This window comes from Argopecten irradians, chromosome 2, assembly GCF_041381155.1.
Source record: "Argopecten irradians isolate NY chromosome 2, Ai_NY, whole genome shotgun sequence".
NCBI classification, from domain to species: Eukaryota; Metazoa; Mollusca; class Bivalvia; order Pectinida; family Pectinidae; genus Argopecten; species Argopecten irradians.
Genome location: NC_091135.1, coordinates 50,712,371 through 50,732,073, shown reverse-complemented (window position 1 = coordinate 50,732,073; position 19,703 = coordinate 50,712,371). Strand labels below are relative to the sequence as shown.

The 19,703-nt window shown below is 35.5% G+C and overlaps 2 protein-coding genes and 2 pseudogenes across 2 annotated transcripts; 2 read left to right on the top strand and 2 right to left on the bottom strand.

Annotated features, from left to right (window-relative positions):
* The first annotated feature begins 937 nt into the window (after positions 1–937).
* Positions 938–5,791, top strand: LOC138316703 (uncharacterized; annotated as a pseudogene).
* On the bottom strand, positions 5,670–9,083 carry LOC138316702 (uncharacterized; annotated as a pseudogene).
* Positions 9,084–9,671: 588 nt separating this feature from the next.
* On the top strand, positions 9,672–13,216 carry LOC138315833 (uncharacterized). The gene is made up of 4 exons (XM_069257128.1): positions 9,672–10,074; positions 10,723–10,855; positions 11,088–11,268; positions 11,568–13,216. Exons 2-4 carry the CDS (start codon positions 10,783–10,785, stop codon positions 12,397–12,399), a joined length of 1,086 nt encoding a protein of 361 aa, XP_069113229.1. The 5' UTR covers positions 9,672–10,074; positions 10,723–10,782; the 3' UTR covers positions 12,400–13,216.
* A 370-nt stretch (positions 13,217–13,586) lies between these two features.
* Positions 13,587–18,591, bottom strand: LOC138315834 (uncharacterized). The gene is made up of 7 exons (XM_069257129.1): positions 18,448–18,591; positions 18,029–18,168; positions 17,586–17,743; positions 17,049–17,249; positions 16,381–16,512; positions 14,694–14,886; positions 13,587–14,272 (listed from the first exon to the last, which is right to left on the bottom strand). The coding sequence occupies exons 1-7, from the start codon at positions 18,556–18,558 to the stop codon at positions 13,741–13,743; spliced, it is 1,467 nt and encodes a 488-aa protein (XP_069113230.1). The 5' UTR covers positions 18,559–18,591; the 3' UTR covers positions 13,587–13,740.
* Between the last annotated feature and the right edge of the window lie 1,112 nt (positions 18,592–19,703).

The following is a 19,703-nucleotide window of genomic DNA, read 5'->3' as shown; positions in this document are numbered from 1 at the left end:
ATGACTCCTGTCTCCTGGACATTAAAACAAATCATTTATTTCATCTAGGCAAATGATAATTTGAAAATTCCATATACCGCCTGCAAGGAGACGTCCTAGGCCTATCGCTACCCACAATACACTCGATCGTGGTCTTATACATATGTATTATGTAACTTTTCATCGATAATTTGATCCAAATATATATCCGTCTTCGACAGTTATATTTAGTATTATGAATATGTGGAAGGACCGTATGTACAAGATAAAAACAGCCCATCTCAACTGCTATTCTGGACCGTGAAATGTAATATTGGTCACCTCAACCTAGCCCAAGCACAGGGGCACGCAAATTATACAATAACAATAGGGATTTCATTCCTGAATGGAAATCCCTAATGATACACGTACAGGGTACATACTGCATATCTATATTGACGGCTTGTAAAAATGATAATAAGAAACGGAGCAAAAACAATATGTACTCCCCCTTCGTTTGGGGGACATAATAAAGGGTATATTTTATCCAGATTGGAAATAGCAATTTTTATTTCTTAAAACAATGTGGTGGAAATCAATATTAAAGTACAAATTCAATTTATAAGTCTAATAGCTCTAGATCTAAAAAAAAATAGTATTATTGGCGAGATGACATTGTCCAACACTAAATACGTTGACGCTGCATATTAATTTGGGAACAAAATCTCTTAATGAATCAATTGTTCAATGTTTTTCATAAATATAAGCTTTGATGTAACAACCCTTTAAATGTAATAGAAACAACCAGTAGATATCGTATTGGAAATCAATGGCCAACATTTGTCAGTTACCACCCCTGAGCTTGGAGTTAGATGGCGCTCTAGTTGTTGCGGTCCAAGTCGACTTCCGGTTTATATTGTTAGATGGCTAATGATACCTACATTTTACATTACGTCCCGTATATTTTCACGCGATCAATATGCCAAAGACGTGTTGCTGTGTGCTCTGCTGTAGCGAGAGGGGAGGACATGTTTTCCCCAAGGAAAAGACATTAAGGAATGCCTGGATATCGGCTATAAAAAGAAATGCTGTCGAAAGAAAGTTTGCTAAGTGGGTGCCAACAAAATGCAGCGTCGTATGTAGTGGTCACTTCACAGATGCCGATTATAAATCGGAAACCACGTATGGTAAGCCATGGTTGGCATTGTTACTATTTAATTCTGTTTTCTATGACACGTTAAAGGTTGTTTGATACGGAGTTGATTTACAAGGCATAGACAACGTGCGCAGTACAGTACATGTGTGTTATCTTTGAAGGGTTATCCTATATGCTAGCTACTGTAGTAGCAGAAACGATGTTTACACAGGTGCTTTAAGTTCTAAATCTATATACTACAGTATTTAAAAAAATATCATATTAATTACTATAAGTCATTATCATGATATTAAAAAAATATTAATAAATTATGAATACATAATATTGTATTTACAATAATTACAATATTAGAATATACAGTAATTACAATAGGAACTTCCATGCACCTGTGTTATGATTGACTTCAATCAGATATGCAAATATATTTTGCTGCTACAACAGTAGCTTAATAATAATGATGTGTGCCCTGTCCTGTTCGGATTTGAAATTAATTTCATATAAAGATATGTTGTTTAATACGTTTATGAAATAGACATTTTCATTTTGTGGATACGAGCTATGATAAACAACGGGTTTGACAGTGTAAAAGTGACCCTTCAATGTTTCAAAAACAGAACTTGAGATGCACAAACACACATTAATCACTACATATGCAGATTATGCACATTTTTCGGTTCATTTACAATATTTAATAAAAATCTATGATAGAACTTGAAGCTCTAGAGTAATGAAGTAACACTGATTTCAACGGTTACAAATGTACTGACTTAAAATGTTTGTTTCTTTCAAATTAATGTTTTGTTCATTGTTTTTTTTTTTGTTTTTTTTTTTTTGTTATTTTTGTTAATACTTTTATTTATTTATTTTCATGTCGATGATGCCGAGTGTTGAAGCAGCATTCATGTTTGGGTCATTCCAAAATGAGCTATATATATTAGCCAAGTTTTTTTAATAATATTGCTTGGATATATATATAGGTATTTTGTTTGACTTATCGTGCAACATTTGAAATGTCCAAGGATGGATTGTAATCAACTTCTATGATGATACCACTCTCAGTAAGTATATGATCTGTACTTTGAAGGTAATGCATCATTTATTGATATTTACACGACCTTTAGGTCCATATTGGCTAAATACCAGATGGTTGTATTGCATTTCATCTCTTATATATATCTTGTATCTAATTGTACCTGCTGCCCCTATTGCATGATCGTAAAAGGCGACTAAATTTAGGATCTTATCTTTTCTCTTCTTCCTAACTGACTTTATCTTTCCTAATGCCTCCCTTGGCACCGCCTCACTTTTGGCCTTGAGTTGAGCGTTCGCCCCTGTGAGGAAGGCTCTGGGTTCTGTCCCCTGGCCGAGACACACCAAAGTCAATAAAAGTGGTAGTTTCTGCTCCTGCTTAGCGTTCAGCATACAGGGAGTTGGACGACTGGTTCGCCCGTTGTCAGTATAATGTGACCGGGTGGGGTGTGTTGCTTGGTGTCTTCGGCGGCATGCTTCAGTGATATAGCACTATAAAAAGGGCAACATTTCCACTATACAAGAAGACACAACACGAACATACCGCAGTCTCCCAGTACACTCACCTCGCACAACATACACGCAACACACCGCATGCATGGGGGGCCGTCCTTACATGACCTTAGCTGTTAATAGGACGTTAATAAATCAAACAAACAAACAAAATTGTATCTAATTAAAAATGAAATAATGTAAACCGAATATTATTGGTCATACAATACACATGTAGAGTACACAAAGTTAAAGTGATACATACACTATATGTATCATAACTCGTCAATTTTTTTTATGAATGATCTGTTGATTTTTCTTCTGAACTATTGAAAAGTGCAAGTTTTAATGAAATATGCTGTAGAACTCATTAAAACCCAAATATGTAAAGCATGTCATAAAATATTAGTAAGTTACACTGCAAATGTAAAATCTTTTGATTCTGATGTTCTATGTATGATTACATGTAAGACATGTCAAAGAAATCTCTTACAATTGCTGATAATATGTCTGAAAATGATTTTTTGAAATTGTGCAAAGAGTAGACAAGTTTTTTGCTTCTCAGATTAATTGTGTACATGTGTCTTCATTATTTTACTGCAAAATGAATGTTAATATGGTATTCGATGCCATGAACATATTATTAAAAAATCATTTCTTGATTGGTTGTTTAATATAAAAATTTCTGCTTAAAACCTAATTTAAAAAAATAAAATGTAGCTTTTATTATGGATGGAATAATTCAATCTCATAAATACACACAATCTTGATGGTTTCTTTAATTTTTGCCAATTCTGGATATATTTAAGTTAACTGTCACATTTAGAGTCTCTATATTCTTATTTTAGGTACTTCACCTTTACGCAAGCAACTGAGAGATGGAGCAGTGCCGAGTGTATTTAAGTGGACACCAGTCAAATCATCGGAGTATGCTGATGCTCGTGCGAAGAGATTATGTGTAAGACGTAGTAAACAGGACGAGGTAAAAAGAGAACACTTAGATCAGTACAGCAAACCAGATGCAGAACCAACTGATATCTGTCCTACAGCTGCAGAGGAGCTATACTTTGAAACAGACCCTTCAAGTGACTTAAATGTTGCATATGAAGAATGTGTGAACGATGAATCTATATCTGTAACTACATCTCAAGAAGATGTCAATGTTACAACATGTATGTCAAATGTTCATACACAAACTCCACATCTTCCTATACTTAGTGTTGATCAATTTGTAAAAGATGATGCTGGTATTTTGTTTTATACAGGGCTCTCTACATATACAGATTTTAAAACTGTGTTAGCATGTCTTGGGGATTGTGTTAATCACCTGAATTACTTGTACAATCATGTAGAAAATGTTTCTATTGAAAATCAACTTTTTTTTAACTTTAATTAAGTTAAGACGAAATAAGACCAATTTTGAACTCAGTCGACTATTTAACATTTCTGAGACATCTGTAGCTAATATTTGGATTACATGGGTTAATTTTATGTATAGACAATGGCAAGAGATACAGTGGTGGCCAGAGAGAGATATTGTTCGATATTTTTGTCCTACTGATTTTCGAACTAAATTTTCTACTACAAGAGTTATTGTTGATGGAACAGAGTGCCCTGTGAAGAGAGTGCCCTGTGAAGAAACCCCGACCACCTGTAGCACAGCAGTCTACTTATTCCACATATAAGAACAGGACCACAATCAAAGTGTTGGTAGGGACAACTCCTGGTGGGTTAGTCTCTTACATATCTCCTGCCTATGGAGGGTCGGTCAGCGATCGTCAGATTGTTGAAAGGAGCAATCTGACCCGCATTTGTGACCCGGGAGATTCTATCATGGCAGACAAGGGGTTCAATGTTCAAGATTTGTTTGGTGTTAGAGACGTAACCATCAACATTCCCACTTTCTTTCGAAAGAAAAGCAGGATGACTGGCAAAGTTGTGCTCAGAGACAGAAAAATCTCTAGTAAACGTGTACATGTTGAACGAATCATTGGACTAGCCAAGACTTTCAAAATACTAGCAGCCCCTATGAACAATACACAGACAAAGCTTTCAAGTGAAATTACGTTTGTTTGCTTTATGCTCTGTAACTTCAGAAGATGTATTGTTCCTAGACATGCATGAACACAATTTGGTAAGTTATTCCTTACCAAATCTATAGCTATCTATCTACCCTATTTAGAGCCAATGTCATTTAAGGATATAATCGTGTTTACAGCCAATGTCATTTAAGGATATAACCGTGTTTACAGCCAATGTCATTTAAGGATATAACCATGTTTACAGCCAATGTCATTTAAGGATATAACCCTGTTTACAGCCAATGTCATTTAAGGATCTTGTTTACAGCTAATGTCATTTAAGGATATAACTCTGTTTACAGCCAATGTCATTTAAGGATATGGATTCATGGTTTTTTACAGGTAGCCAATAGGAGCAGAAATAAACACCACAAAACCTCCTATGTTCATTAATTACCTGATAGCTGTTACATGTTGGTATTTAACTCAATTGTGTCGGTGTGTCCACACATTACAAACTTAAGAATGTGTATATGTTATTTTGTAATGCTTACCACATTATTATACTAGTGTCAGTACAAACAAGTTAAGAGCAAATGTTATAATATTGTTTTAATTAGGCACCCTAAAAATAATGAATATGTAATAATGCTTGACGAAATTCAGCTGTATAATATGCATTTTGTATGAATATTTTTTTCAATAACTCATGATTATGATAATTGACATAGCAAAACAATAATGATGATTGTTTATAATTAAGAGGAATCATACATCACATTTTACAGCCGTACATTTATCAGAAGTCAATCATATATATTATATTTCCATCATATTTTTAGGATAATAAGCTTCTTCCTTCATTAACATTGAATGCAATTATAGAATAATATGTGATCAATAGTGATACATAATCCAGGAATATATATGTATTGATAGAAGTGATATAGTTTGGAGTTATGCAGTCAGATATTTCACCAATATACACTTAGTTGAAGGTGAATGTGATGATTTCAGTCTTGAAATGAGTACCTGTTGTAGTCTTTGTAGAAGAACCTGTCTAGAATAGCTTGTTTAAAGTTGAGGTTGAAAAAGATCATAAGTTCAACGACCATGTCATCAATGAAATCATCATCACGAGGGACAGCTATGATTTTCAGGTCTTTGAATGTGTACACTACCAGTTTGCATGATTTACGTTCTGTACAAAAAAGTTGACCCTGAATTTGATAATAGTAATTATGGGATTTATTAAGTACAAGTTCACCATTGATGATGTTTAGATAACCGACAGTTTCTGGAGTAATCACATTGTCTTTTGCACTGTACGGGCATTTGATTTCAACAACTTCATCATCACCAAGCAGGGCATCAGGAGAGGAAGCCAAGTAAGGGTGTGTTTTGCTTATGAATATACCACATTTCTGTGTTTTCAATCCTGTGATCATCTCAAACTGACTAAGCGCTTTTGCTTCATATGTCTGTCCATGATGTATAGGTGCAGGAGAAGATGCTGTGTTTGTTTGTTTGTTTGATTTATTAACGTCCTATTAACAGCTATGGTCATGTAAGGACGGCCTCCCATGTATGCGGTGTGTTGCGTGTATGTTGTGCGAGGTGAGTGTACTGGGAGACTGCGGTATGTTCGTGTTGTGTCTTCTTGTATAGTGGAACTGTTGCCCTTTTTATAGTGCTATATCACTGAAGCATGCCGCCGAAGACACCAAGCAACACATCCCACCCGGTCACATTATACTGACAACGGGCGAACCAGTCGTCCCACTCCCTGTATGCTGAACGCTAAGCAGGAGCAGAAACTACCACTTTTATAGACTTTGGTGTGTCTCGGCCAGGGGACAGAACCCAGAGCCTTCCTCACAGGGGCGAACGCTCAGCTCAAGGCTAAAAGTGAGGCGGTGCCAAGGGAGGCATTACGAAAGATAAAGTCAGTTAGGAAGAAGAGAAAAGATAAGATCCTAAATTTAGTCGCCTTTTACGATCATGCAATAGGGGCAGCAGGTACAATTCTAACGCCCTACCTGCAGGGCCAAAGATGCTGTGTCAGGGTCACTGTGTGTATGTGAAGTATTGTTGTATTGTGTCAATGTTCTGGCTAACCTCATCATGTTTGTTTTTGCTGTTGCCTTGCTGATGCGTCCGAAATGGGAGGAGTGGATTCTCATGCACCTTTCCAGGAACCAACTTTTGTTCAAAGCTTGGCCGCGTGTATTTTCCTCCGTTTCGTTAATCTCCTTAGTACTTATTTTAGTAATTTTCATACTCTCTAACCACTGGTCGGATTGCATTAGATCTAAATAGTCATGATCAGTATTAAGGGCATATGGGTTGGCAGGCTTGAACAACTGGGACACTGGGTATTCGTTAACCATATCATGATTCAACCACACAGACCTAAAGTGATCTTTGTATCCTGCAAGATTTCGGAATTCTTCTGGACGTGGATCAAAATTTACTGTCACACTGGATTCTTTTGCAAAAGGAAGGTCTCTGGCTTTGATTGGGCTTCCATGATATGGTTTTGACTTATGAAATGTCTGAAGTTTTTTGTGTACATGTTTCCTCAGTTAATAATTCCTTAGCAGTAGAAAATTGACAACATGCGAACAAAACAGCACAAACATGTTTACAGTGAGCTTTCGTACCCATACCCGCAGCACATTCACATTGTCCCTCAACCACACAACCTTGCTTGTCTATACAAATATCAACCACATAGGACACACTTTTCTTCATTTGTGCACGACACTCAGATTTTATGTAAAAGTTGTCATTGTCTGATGCCAAACGTAAATACCTAAGAAATCTGTTGGTATACAGAAATTTTGCGTCACTGTCAATTGTTTTTGTCATTGGAAGCAGGTAAGATTCTACAGTGGTTAATGTGAAATCTGTAAAACTTGTGTCACTATTAAAATCTTTATATTTGTCAACACTTTCATACAGAATTCTTGCTCTATCTCTTCCCTACCAAAGTCTTTATTCCTATCATATGCTTCAAGTCTGAAACAATTAAGAGAAAATAAAATAAATAATCCAATAAAAAAGAAAGACCAAAGGTATATGCTTTGTTACCATAGACCAGTTATTCAAAAGAAATTTTGTTTCAGTGTTGTTGGAAAGCATGCACATGTTAGTGTTTTTAAATAGTAGGAAAAATCAAATATTATGAGAAAATGCTATATGTTACATTATTTAATATGTAACAGGCACTATCTTATTATTTGGAAACATGTTACAATATGTAACTGGGTTTACCTTGTGAACAACTGGACCATATAACATTATGTTGAATATCCCCCCCCCTTCATAACTTATAACTCTATAAATACTTTATCCGTCCAAATAAACGCCCAGTGTGTTTTAAACATTAAAAAAAATATTGAGACGCTTAATAGAAGCAAATTTTGACTAGCCATTGACTAAACTATGGCACAAAGTAAGCAACACATTAAAGAAACAATATTTTCATATTTCAGTCTGAATGTAATTCAAGGTGTTAAGTGAAATCGAGTCATTAAAACAAGAGGACATATACTTGTGTCAGATTTGAACTTAACACTGTCAGACTGTCTAATTAGTACTATAGTGTTTAATATCTATATGACATATATCCTCTTCTCTCACACTGTCTATCTTTATTGTTTGGGGATAACGTTCAATGTATAGATTCTATATATAAACAGTACGATGATATGCAATAGTTCCACTATACAAGAAGACACAACATGAATATACCACAGTCTCCCAAGACACGCACCTCGCACAACATACACGCAACACACCACATACATGGAGGCCGTCCTTACATGACCATAGCTGTTAATAGGACGTTAATTAATCAAACAAACAAACAAACAAACGATGATATGCTGCAGTAATGTAAAATAAAAAAAAGATAACAACTGGCATCATGTCTGTACATGTATTTGTCACTGGAATTATAAAATAATATGAAGGAGGATTAAAATGGCACTGCATTCTAAATAACCAGTCAATGAGAAACTTTTGAAGAAACTTTTAATAGTGATGCGTTCTCGATCGTGAACGGTACCGACTCATTAGTTTGTCAACATAGCGACATTAATACGGTGGTGTACAGTAGACGTACAGCACAATCATGACAGAAGCTTGAAGTTATAGATAAATTAATGCATTGACAAAGACCCGTCTAACAATATATATATATTCTAGGTATATTGACTATTACCAAAAACTTCAAGCACTTGCATGTACTGTGATTGTGACTATACATGTACTGTAGGCTAGTTACAACGTTTAACACCTGACACTAACCTCTCGATCAACTCGATCTTCCTTCCAGATAAACGAGCCCCTCGGGCACGTAACTCTTTTCTAAGCCTTGGAAGGTCCCACGACCCATATGACGAAGGCTTACTTAACGACATATCCAATGATATAGATCTAGATCTACAAATATCGCGATCTTCTACGAACACTTGGCCTAGTCGATATTCAGATTTCGCGGAATGCTGAGATTGCAGGACCGCAACGTACTATGCGCCACCTATCATCAAGGGGGATAACTCTAAATTAATTTCTACCGATGTTGCTCATAACTAGCTGAAACTATAACAACCCACATTATAGGCATTTATGTTTCATGTTTAATTTGTTTGATTTACTATGGCTATGTATGATGTCAAATCCTATTGACATTCAAAATCTTTTCTGTTGCTAAAATATTTGGAAATTTGGATTTAAAATCAAATTGTCAAACACCGGTAACTGAGAGGATTGTCCCTACAGGTAGGGCGTTAGAATTGTACTTGCTGCCCCTAGTGCATAATCGTAAAAAGGCGACTAAATTAAGGATAGTATTTTTTCTGATGTACATTGTACCTTTGTGAGGTAACATCTGGGTCGACTTTACAGTCTGATGGTGGAATCAACAGCCCCATTGATGACCCTTTTGGTGTAATTGAGCTATTTCCTCCTTGGTCGACAGACGATAGCGTCCGCCGACAGCCATAGACCTTTTCACATTAACCGCGGTCCTGCTTTTCGCGCCTGCGCACAAACGCTTCCGGAAGGCATTCCAATGTTGTTTACATTAGTTACAAAAAGATGGTGAATCACTGTGTAGTTTACCGATGCTCTAATCGCCAAAACCAGGAGGCCAAAGAAAGAGGTGTAAGTTTTTTCCGTTTTCCGAAGGACTCGAGGAAAAGAAAGGCATGGGTAACTGCAGTAAATAGAGCAAATTGGTTGCCAAATGAGGAAAGTCGGATATGTTCTGAACATTTTCACGACGGGTGGCACAGTGACGAGCCATCAGACGAAAACTACCGGCCGACGATATTCTCGTATAAATAAAAGACCCCGTCCGTGGCAGATCAGACGAGAACAGATAGACAGGCAAAGAGAAGCCTGCTGCAGGTAATATTTGTTATTTAGACATGAGTTCTGTTTAACATCAAACAGATTTAACAAATTGTGCACGTATGCGTATGCATGGTCAACTTAACCGCAGGAGCTTGACGTTCTGTGAATCATATATGGTATAAATATATAAAAAAAATATCCATATATCTAGAATATAGGGTATTTTTTTATATATGTATACCATATATAATTCACAAAACGTCAAGCTTCTGTGACTTAACTGAAGGAGTCAAAGTGTGTTAAATGCTTTATTAAGGATTTCTGAAGTTCCATAGACTACAGTACTGTATATTATGTTAACATATCATATTCAAATTATGTACATGATATGTACATCTGTTATGTGCAAATATCTTATCTGTAAAAGGAGCGGGTCGGTGTGGTTTGTACAGTTTTAATATGGTTTCTCAGCTGGTAACATGCTTCATTGGCTCAGTCGGTAGAGCCTTGGTTCTTCACACCAAAGACCCGGGTTCGATTCTTGGTCGGAGCATTCAACAGCTGGAATCGTGTATATTTTTTCCTGTTCTACATATCTGAATTATGGTTTTTTTTAAATCTAAACATGAAAGCTGGGATTAATTTGTATGTTTTTATTATGAGCAATTTGTTCTATTTTAAAAGAAAGTATTTTTATTGTAGGAAATTAATGAGACAGAGTTTAAGAAAAGACGTGAGGAGGAAAGCAATTATAACTTCAGCATGTTTTCCCACCACTACTGTAAGACACATCAAACGGTACAGCCAACTGAACCAAAGACTTTTGTTGATAAAGGTTTGTACTTATCTCACTTTTAAATTTGTTTGTTAACTTATAATCTAACCCACTAGGCATATATTAAACATAGCTATACATTTATTTTGTTTAAAAAAATGCAGACAAACATTGTAGTGTCTCTATTGTAAACAAGAAATGTATGAACTCTGATTTTAGCACTATATCAATAAAAGTTCAATTGTCTATTTTTAAGTGAACGCTATTGCAATCTTCATTCCTTCATTTTTAGGAGTTCAGTGTGATCCTGATCCACTGTTTGAGGAAAACAGAAAACTGAAGAAAGAGCTGCAAAAGACCAAAGAACAAGTCCAGGAGTCCAAATGGGGGGTTCACAAGATACAAGATAATGATGAGAAGACACGTTTTTACACTGGGCTACCTACATTTACTGTCTTCTTGTGGCTGTTCAAGTAAGTTGTCTTTATATGTAATATATATTATTACCATAATTGTGTTATACTGTATGTGCATATAAACTACACCCCAGAATGCTAGGGTGGATATATTATAAACTAATACTGAACCTTACTTTTGAGATGTACATTTCTTAGGTCAGTATCTTTCAATGCATTTGTAATGTCAGTAAAATTATTATGAAAAATAACCAAGGTTCATTCTTGTGTACTAATATGTTCCTCATGTTATCTTTGATTCAGTGAACTTGGTCAGCATGGTTATTTGAATAACATTAATAATGATTCTCTTGTAGTTTCCTTAAACCAAAGGCAGAGAAGATGAGGTACTGGGTAGGGCAGAAGTCCTCAAGTTTGGCAGACCGACAAAGACCATCTACTGGATCCTTGGAGCTTGTAGACCAACTGTTTGCTGTACTGATGAGGTTGCGGTTAGGTCTTTTAGTTGCTGATTTGTCGGATAGATTTCTCATATCAGAAGGAACTTTTTCAAAGTACTTTTCTACTTGGATTGTCTTTCTGCGGAAAGAACTAGATTTTTTGAATCCTTTTCCTTCACGAGATATCATTGATAGGATTATGCCAACTTCTTTTAGATTGAAATATCCCTCTGTCCGAGTAATAATCGATTGTACTGAAATTTTTATACAGCGTTCATCAAGTCTTCTTAATCAAAGTATGACATTTTCAAATTACAAGCATCATACCACTATCAAGTTTTTAGTAGGTATTACACCATCTGGTATTATTTCATTTATTTCTGATGGTTGGCCAGGAAAAACATCTGATCGTCAAATAACTATTGAATCAGGATTAATTGATTTACTTAATGAAAATGACAGCATCATGGCAGACAAAGGTTTTACAATAAGAGATGTATTAGAAAAAAAGAAATGTAAATTGAATATACCGCCTTTTAAAGGTGCTAGTGGACAGTTCTCCACAGATGAAGTTTTTGAGACACAAGAAATAGCATCATTGAGGATTCATGTTGAAAGGAGCATTGGGAGAGTAAAAAATTTCCATATTCTTGATGGAGTCATGCCACTTACTTTGCAACCATTATCAACACACATTTTTAAAGTCATCTGTTGGTTGACAAATTTTGACGTCCCTTTAGTAAATTAAGTACAGTATCTATGCCAATCATGACTTCAATGTGATCACTTATAGTAAAGCTTTGCTGGACCAATCATAATTAGCAATTGTTGGATTTTTTGTCCTAATAACTATGATACAAGAAATAAATGAACCTTTATTAAGTAGTTTTGTTGCAAAAGAAAAATACTTAAATATCATCAATTGTGTAATTTTAAATAACTTTTTGCAAAAAGCTTGTGTATAAATTCTTTTATTGAAAAAAAAAATCATTACACACTTTCATCCATCATAAAATTTTCACCTGTGGTGATCCCTGTTACTGCTACATTGATACAGACTTTTCAAGTTTTGTAAACAGGTTAAAGAATACTTTTGGTTTTGTATATGTAACTATTGTTTTATATTCAATTTATATTATTGGTCATTTAAAACCAACTGTCAGCACCTTCCAACTGGTCCACATGGGTTACAAAATCAAGATAAAGGCATTGACACCTTAACCACTAGTTGCTACTATGACCCAAGAGTTTTAGAAAATGGTCATACAAACAATGGACATAATGAGAAAAAGTACAAACTTTAAAACTAATTTATTTCTGTAATATTCATTTCTTTTTCATTCAAAAAAGATTTCATTTTCAATACATATTACAGAACATATTGAGCTCATTTATTGTCCCTTTACATAAATTAAATCCCTTTTGACTTCATACATACATGTACATGTAATAGTTCACTTTAAAGAAAAAGGGAATACAAAACAAACATATTGTAACTATTGAATACAATTAAAGACAGGTTTATTAAGTTTTTAAAAATTTGATATTCAATTACTTTAATTTGAAAGCATCAATTATATATGTGTACATATGTATGTACTTTCTGATCAAATTACAGTTAGGAATAATCACTTTCTATGCAGCTGTTAATTAATGTTATGAGAATTCCACTACCGTCTGAGGTGTTCTTCCTAACTTGAATTGTAAAAATGAAACTGGTGAAGATCAAAATGATTTTTTTTAATCTTGGATCAACTCAAAACCTTACAATATTCTCTAAGGATCATTGCAGTATCATTTGAGAAAAGTTAAAGCTCCTCTCACCGGTGGTACAAAAGAAGGTTGAAATATACCATGTATTATCAAGGAAACTGTGACAACTTTTGTAAATAAGAATTAGTTCCAAATTTTTATAAAAAAGCTCAGTCTTTGTGTGAAAAACATTAGGACCACTTTCTCACTAGGAAGGAATGCCTTCACTCAGGCAACATTTTGAATGCCATAAAAAAATATGTCATCAATAGCCATCTTTATTATAATTATTCTCTACTTAGGATTGAACACATTGCTTTCTGAATATTACAAATAATTACTGGTAAAACACTGGGGAAATATGCTTAATATAAAATTCCACAAGTTTGGGCATCATTGCATTGACATAATCAATATCAAAATTAATTCTTTCAACAAAGATGTTGTTCTTTTGTGCACCTGTCCACACAACAAAGTCACAAAATGGCAAAGACATGATTGCCATTTCCCCCTGTACCTGGGAATAATACTTGTGTTTTCGCCTTAACTGTACCTCTTCCTCTACACACTCAAGGCAGAAGTCATTACTGTTCAAGGCAACAATATCCTGTACCTCCATTTGGTTAACCTTAATCCCCTTGACCGAGTATGGACATTTCACTTCCAACACCCCACTTCTGTCACCTTCAATTACTCTGCCATCACTGGATGCACCCAGAAATGAATGAGTTTCACACAATGTCAAGCCAGTATTTTCCACCTCGAAAGTGATGTTGGGGTTGACCATTTTCTGCAGGTGTGTGTACTGTTCTCTAGCCTTACTTTCGCAGTCAATGCCCCACTGTACAGCAGGTGGTAGTGCATCATAGCTGAAGAATAAAGTGTAATTGATTCAGGTTTATACACCTATCCAATTTCATGAAGTTAAATTATCTCCCTTTGCCCCCATTTAGTTATTTTATTTGTTTTTGTTTCATGCCCTATTAAATATTAATACTCAGTTTCATTTAAGGACATGCCAGTTTTTGATGTGGTGGGAGACCAGTGTTTCAAGAGAATAATAACACTGAGCAATGCAAAGTGAGGGAGGAGTTAAATCAGTGCTACTTGTTTGTTGAAGTCAGACCATACTATAAATGGCTACTGAGGCTCCTGTGCATTAACCATAGATTTTAGTACACAAACACTTGAAAATGAATGATCTATAAATTTACCAGAATTTAAGGAATGAAGGTAATTCTTATTGTAAACTTGCACGCACAATACATAATCCCTTGTGATAATATCTACCTGTCAAGATTTGATCCATTTAAGATCCTTTTTACTAAAGACTTTGGGTTGTCACCTGCACTCAAGACATCTCCAAATATGGAACTGGTCAGGCGGCCAATATGCAAGTCTTTCCACATCTGTGATACCCTCTGGTCTCTTGTATGATGCTCTATGAAACTGACCAGTTCTGCACTTATGCTCAACGAGGGTACTGTAATTCAGTAAAAATTTCATGTCAATTATGTCAATTGTACATGTACCGTACATATACCTGTCAACAACAAACTGTTATTATAGTATTGTTAATTGATCAGTGCACTAATTGATATGAATTGGTGTATATTGTAAAGTTATATTTGTAAATCAAAATATTATATTTACACTTGCTAGTCTTGTTCACTATACGCAAGTACTAGCCGATTTTGTTTACCATAACTGCATGGTAACATTGAACTTTGAACTTGCGTATGAAAATGTTCTATGCAACGTAAAGGGGCTACTTTTTTTTAAAGAAACACATGGCTTTGTTTACATTTTGACGCAACATTACGTGTATATCGTTGTTTTTCATAGAAATTTGGAAAAATATGAACAATACATATATGTTTTATATTTATACATGATACAAACATTTTTTAAATTAACAATTGTATAAAGAAACGGGAAAAATATCCCGACCGGGTCGACGTGCAGTGCTTTCACTTTTGTTACAAATGATGGATGTCAAATGTAAACATTACCTCTGTGTCTGTGTTCGTCCTACGATCAAGTCTTTGGGGTGGACGGGCGTGGGACCCTCTGACAGAGGTCAGTTATAAACATATCCTCTTGTCTCTGTTTTTTGAGAATTTAATCGTGTGTATTATAAAACATGCACCGCTAGTAATCCACGTGTTGACAGTTACGCGTCAACACAGCTACATTGTATCCATCGAACACAAGTGAAGTTATTAAATCTATCGATGGCGATGGATCTAAGCGTAGATTATAATATAATCACATGGCTCCCAAGGATGTAATATCGTCAAGTCAGACGACAATCTCAAACACATTGAGCTACTTGAAAACCGGTTTTTGTCAACTTCTGCAAACTCCAGTGTGTAAGTGTGCGTCAGCTTCGCCTCGCTTCACAACGGTCACCGAGTTCACACATGTGGCCGAGTACAAATACTTTATGTTATTACGCTATATATTAACTTTTAGCAAAATTGAATATATATTTAAAAATCTGATCTGATTAAATAAAATTATCTCATAAATTTACTTTGTTTGTCATGTTTATTTAACACTAAAATATTGAACTTTTTTGTCGTCGCGGATGAATAATTCTATCTTACGTGAAGCGTCATAATTCGCTGTTCATTTGAGTAAGCTCCTCCCACTTTTGACCGACTTTTATTGAATAATTACGTCACTTTCAAATGACAATTTTATTGCGTAAAGTATAAATAAAAAGTCGTGTGAGTGTAAATATAGGGATTGGATTGCGCTTTTATGTTAACCATGCTTGTATGGAGCAATTCCTCTAAAAATATATTCAATATGGGGCGCTAACGCGCCCCATAGAATATATTCCTAGAGGAATTGCTCCATACAAGCATGGTTAACATAAAAGCGCAATCCAATCCCTATATGAGCTTCAAGTTGTTATTTATTTAATTGAGTGGTTCTGATAAGGTTTTGTGATGTAAAGTTTTTGACTTACAATTTTCTTTACAGGCATTTGTAAACAGCATTTTTTCCATCTCCAGAAACATGGGGTCTATTGTGGAACTGACCTCCATTTCAATAGAAGCATCTGGGGCAGTGTCTGGTATATTCCACAAATGTGCTAACCCTAACACAAAATTTTTATTTTTATTTGAGTCACTCTTGTTGTTAGCTTTGGTAAACAAAATTCCCTGGCTGTTTCACAGATGAAATATAGGAATGCTAAGCCATTCATTTTAAAGGTTATGATATAACTTCGAAGACTAGTAATTTTGTGTATAGATATTTCTTGGCAATATGCACATAAGATATTACCCAAAATATTGCTAATTTATTGTATAAATTAAGGTTTTTTACCTGTATTATTTTTTTTAATTTTGATTTTGTCTAGTCATGCAATTGTAAAATATTGAGGCCATTTCAGATTAATCTTTCGCTTTCCATGCAAAAAACATTTCCCAGTGTGTATTGTCAGCACAAAAATACTAATTAAGATTCTTAATCAGTACTTTCTTACTTATCTAGAAACTAACAATATAACACTGAATTATCAGATTTTGACATCTCGAGAAATGAAGAAGTGCAATTATTAGTTTTAATTGGCCTTAATTGATGTAATACAATAAGATACTTCAATGCATAATATTTATTATCATAAGTTACTGTTATTGTTACTGTTGTTTTGTTGATATATACCAGTATTTGGAAATACAGCTTTTAAATCTGTCAAGTGCTTTAGTGTTCTTTCAACATCATTGCCACGGGTTGATGTATGTCTCGGGTCAAATGCTGACATACAAGGCAGCGCACTGCTGTCATCTGTTTGCACAGGATCCATGCTTGCAGGCATCAATGTTGGTTTTCCTGTGAAGTTAAAAAAAGGTCATTAAAGGCTATGTTTTAAGAATCCATACAATATCTTCTGGTATATCCTGTGTTAAACTGTGTACAATTACCACTGTACCAGTATACATGTATAGGGTGGATTTCTTATAGGATTCTATGATCCATTAAAGGCCCACTACCTTTCCGAAACGACTTTTCATTTTTAAAATGGGAAAGTAAAACGAGATCGATAATTTTCCACATGCAATTATTATAAGCATGTGAAATAAAAGACTATCGTAGTACAATATTTAATATTTCAAAATGATCGAACTTGAGTTTTTAATAGATTGGTTTTTTTTTAATTAGTCATACCTGTTTTCAGTTCACTCATTGGCTTTGGTTTAACAGAATGGCGAGGGATATTCCATTCGCACAGCCTGGAAGTTGAACTGCATGTATCAGTTGTTGCACTTGTTGCATTGCTTAAGGCAAACAGCATACTCCCCATATGACTGCATGTCTGTGCTAAACTGGAATCATATCAAACACTTTTTAATAACTTAACTAAATTAAAATAAAACAAATAGCATATTCCTAGTAGAAACTAAATCAACATTTCTGCAGTTTACATGTCCTCTTTGATAAACTTTATAGCAAATATTTCAAGTTCCTTTTGCTTTTCAACAGAATGCATTATTTAATTTGAATTTCATCATAAAGCAAACCAATATTTACAAATATTAACATAACCTCATGTCAGCTTTTAAAACCAATAATTTTGGAATTTCCATTTTTGTCCTTAGATCAATGCTTACCCAACAGGACACTGACAGTATCCATAATCTATGGAAGCAGAGCTAGCTCCTGTGCTGGACAGACACACATATACATCATAGACATGCTTCTTCATAGATGCTTGACAGGTTCCTTTGATGTATATGACTTTATCGGTCACCTATAAGAAAAAATAAAGACTATTTAGTATACACGGACCAAACAAGGGCATTAGTGGATTTGCATATAGAATACCATACTGTATAGAGTTTAAAACTTTTAACATACTAGAGAGCAAGCCATGCATATACAAATGTATATTCATGAAACTATAGTCAGAGTTAACTTTTAACACATAACCAGGAAGCTCATACCATAAAAAAGAACAATATATCGCCTTTGGCAGACTATGAAATGGGAATACGAAAAATAATTATGCCTAACAGTTACAGTACTGTACCTTTGCTGTGCCTATAACATTCACATCTCCTGCGCTGAAGTGCTTCACAGCTCTATCCAGACCCTTAAAATTGCTCACACATTCGCCACTGTCCCTCCTACGGGCCACCATAAAGTCATATATGTCACTAAAAGTAACCACAGGATATTGCGCATCTTTGACATATGTGACCTGGTTGAATGGGGGGTAAACTTTCCTCACGGTACACAGGTGTCTGTATCGATATCTCATCAGTTGATCTGTTGACTACTGGCGTTAATACAGAAACAGGAGCTTTACATGATATCAGGTCGTTGATCAGATCAGCTTTTTTTCTTCTTAAGTACGTCAACTCCATATTCTGCAGCTAACGACCTCAATACGGCGACGCTCAGTTTGTTCAAATGTTCGCGGCTCGCCATATTGTTTATAAGTTGTCAAGAAATGCGGAAGTATAAGTTGCCTTCCGGAAGCGTTTGTGCGCATGTGCGGAAATAACCGTGAAAGGTCTATTGTTGTTGTCAGTCAGAATAGTCGGAACTCAACTGATTCGACGTCTTTTGAAGAAGGTACGGAGGAAAATTCCGAGTTAGAGGGTGACATGGTGTTTCGAAAGCGACAGCAATTAAATAATGAATTACTTGGGAAATTTGTGGTTGACATAACGAATGTTATTAGGTCATCTGACCTGACCCTAGATGACCCGAAGGGTCAGGATGACCTATAGTCATCATGTTTCGTCCGTCGTCGTCCGCCGTGCGTTAACTTTTCACATTTTGAACTTCTTCTCAAGTTCTACCGTTGCAATTTGGCTGAAACTTGCATGAAATGATCCCGACATGGTCCTTACAAAGTGTTGTTATTTTTTAGGTTGATCCGAAACCCAAGATGGCCGCCACAGCCGCCATCTTGAAAACACATTTGAACTTCTCAAGTTCTACCGGTGCGATTTGGCTGAAGCTTGCACGAAATGATCCTGATATGGCCCTGCAGGTAGGGCGTAATTGTACCTGCTGCCCCTATTGCATGATCGTAAAAGGCGACTAAATTTAGGATCTTATCTTTTCTTTCTCCCTAAATTACTTTGTTCTTCCTAGAGTCTCACTTGACACCACCTCACTTTTGGCCTATGGTTGAGCGCTCGCCCCTGTGAGGAAGGCTCTGGGTTCTGTCCCCTGGCCGAGACACACCAAAGTCTATAAAAGTGGTAGTTTCTGCTCCTGCTCCTGTCGAGTGGAACGACTGGTTTGCCCGTTGTCAGTATAATGTGACCGGGT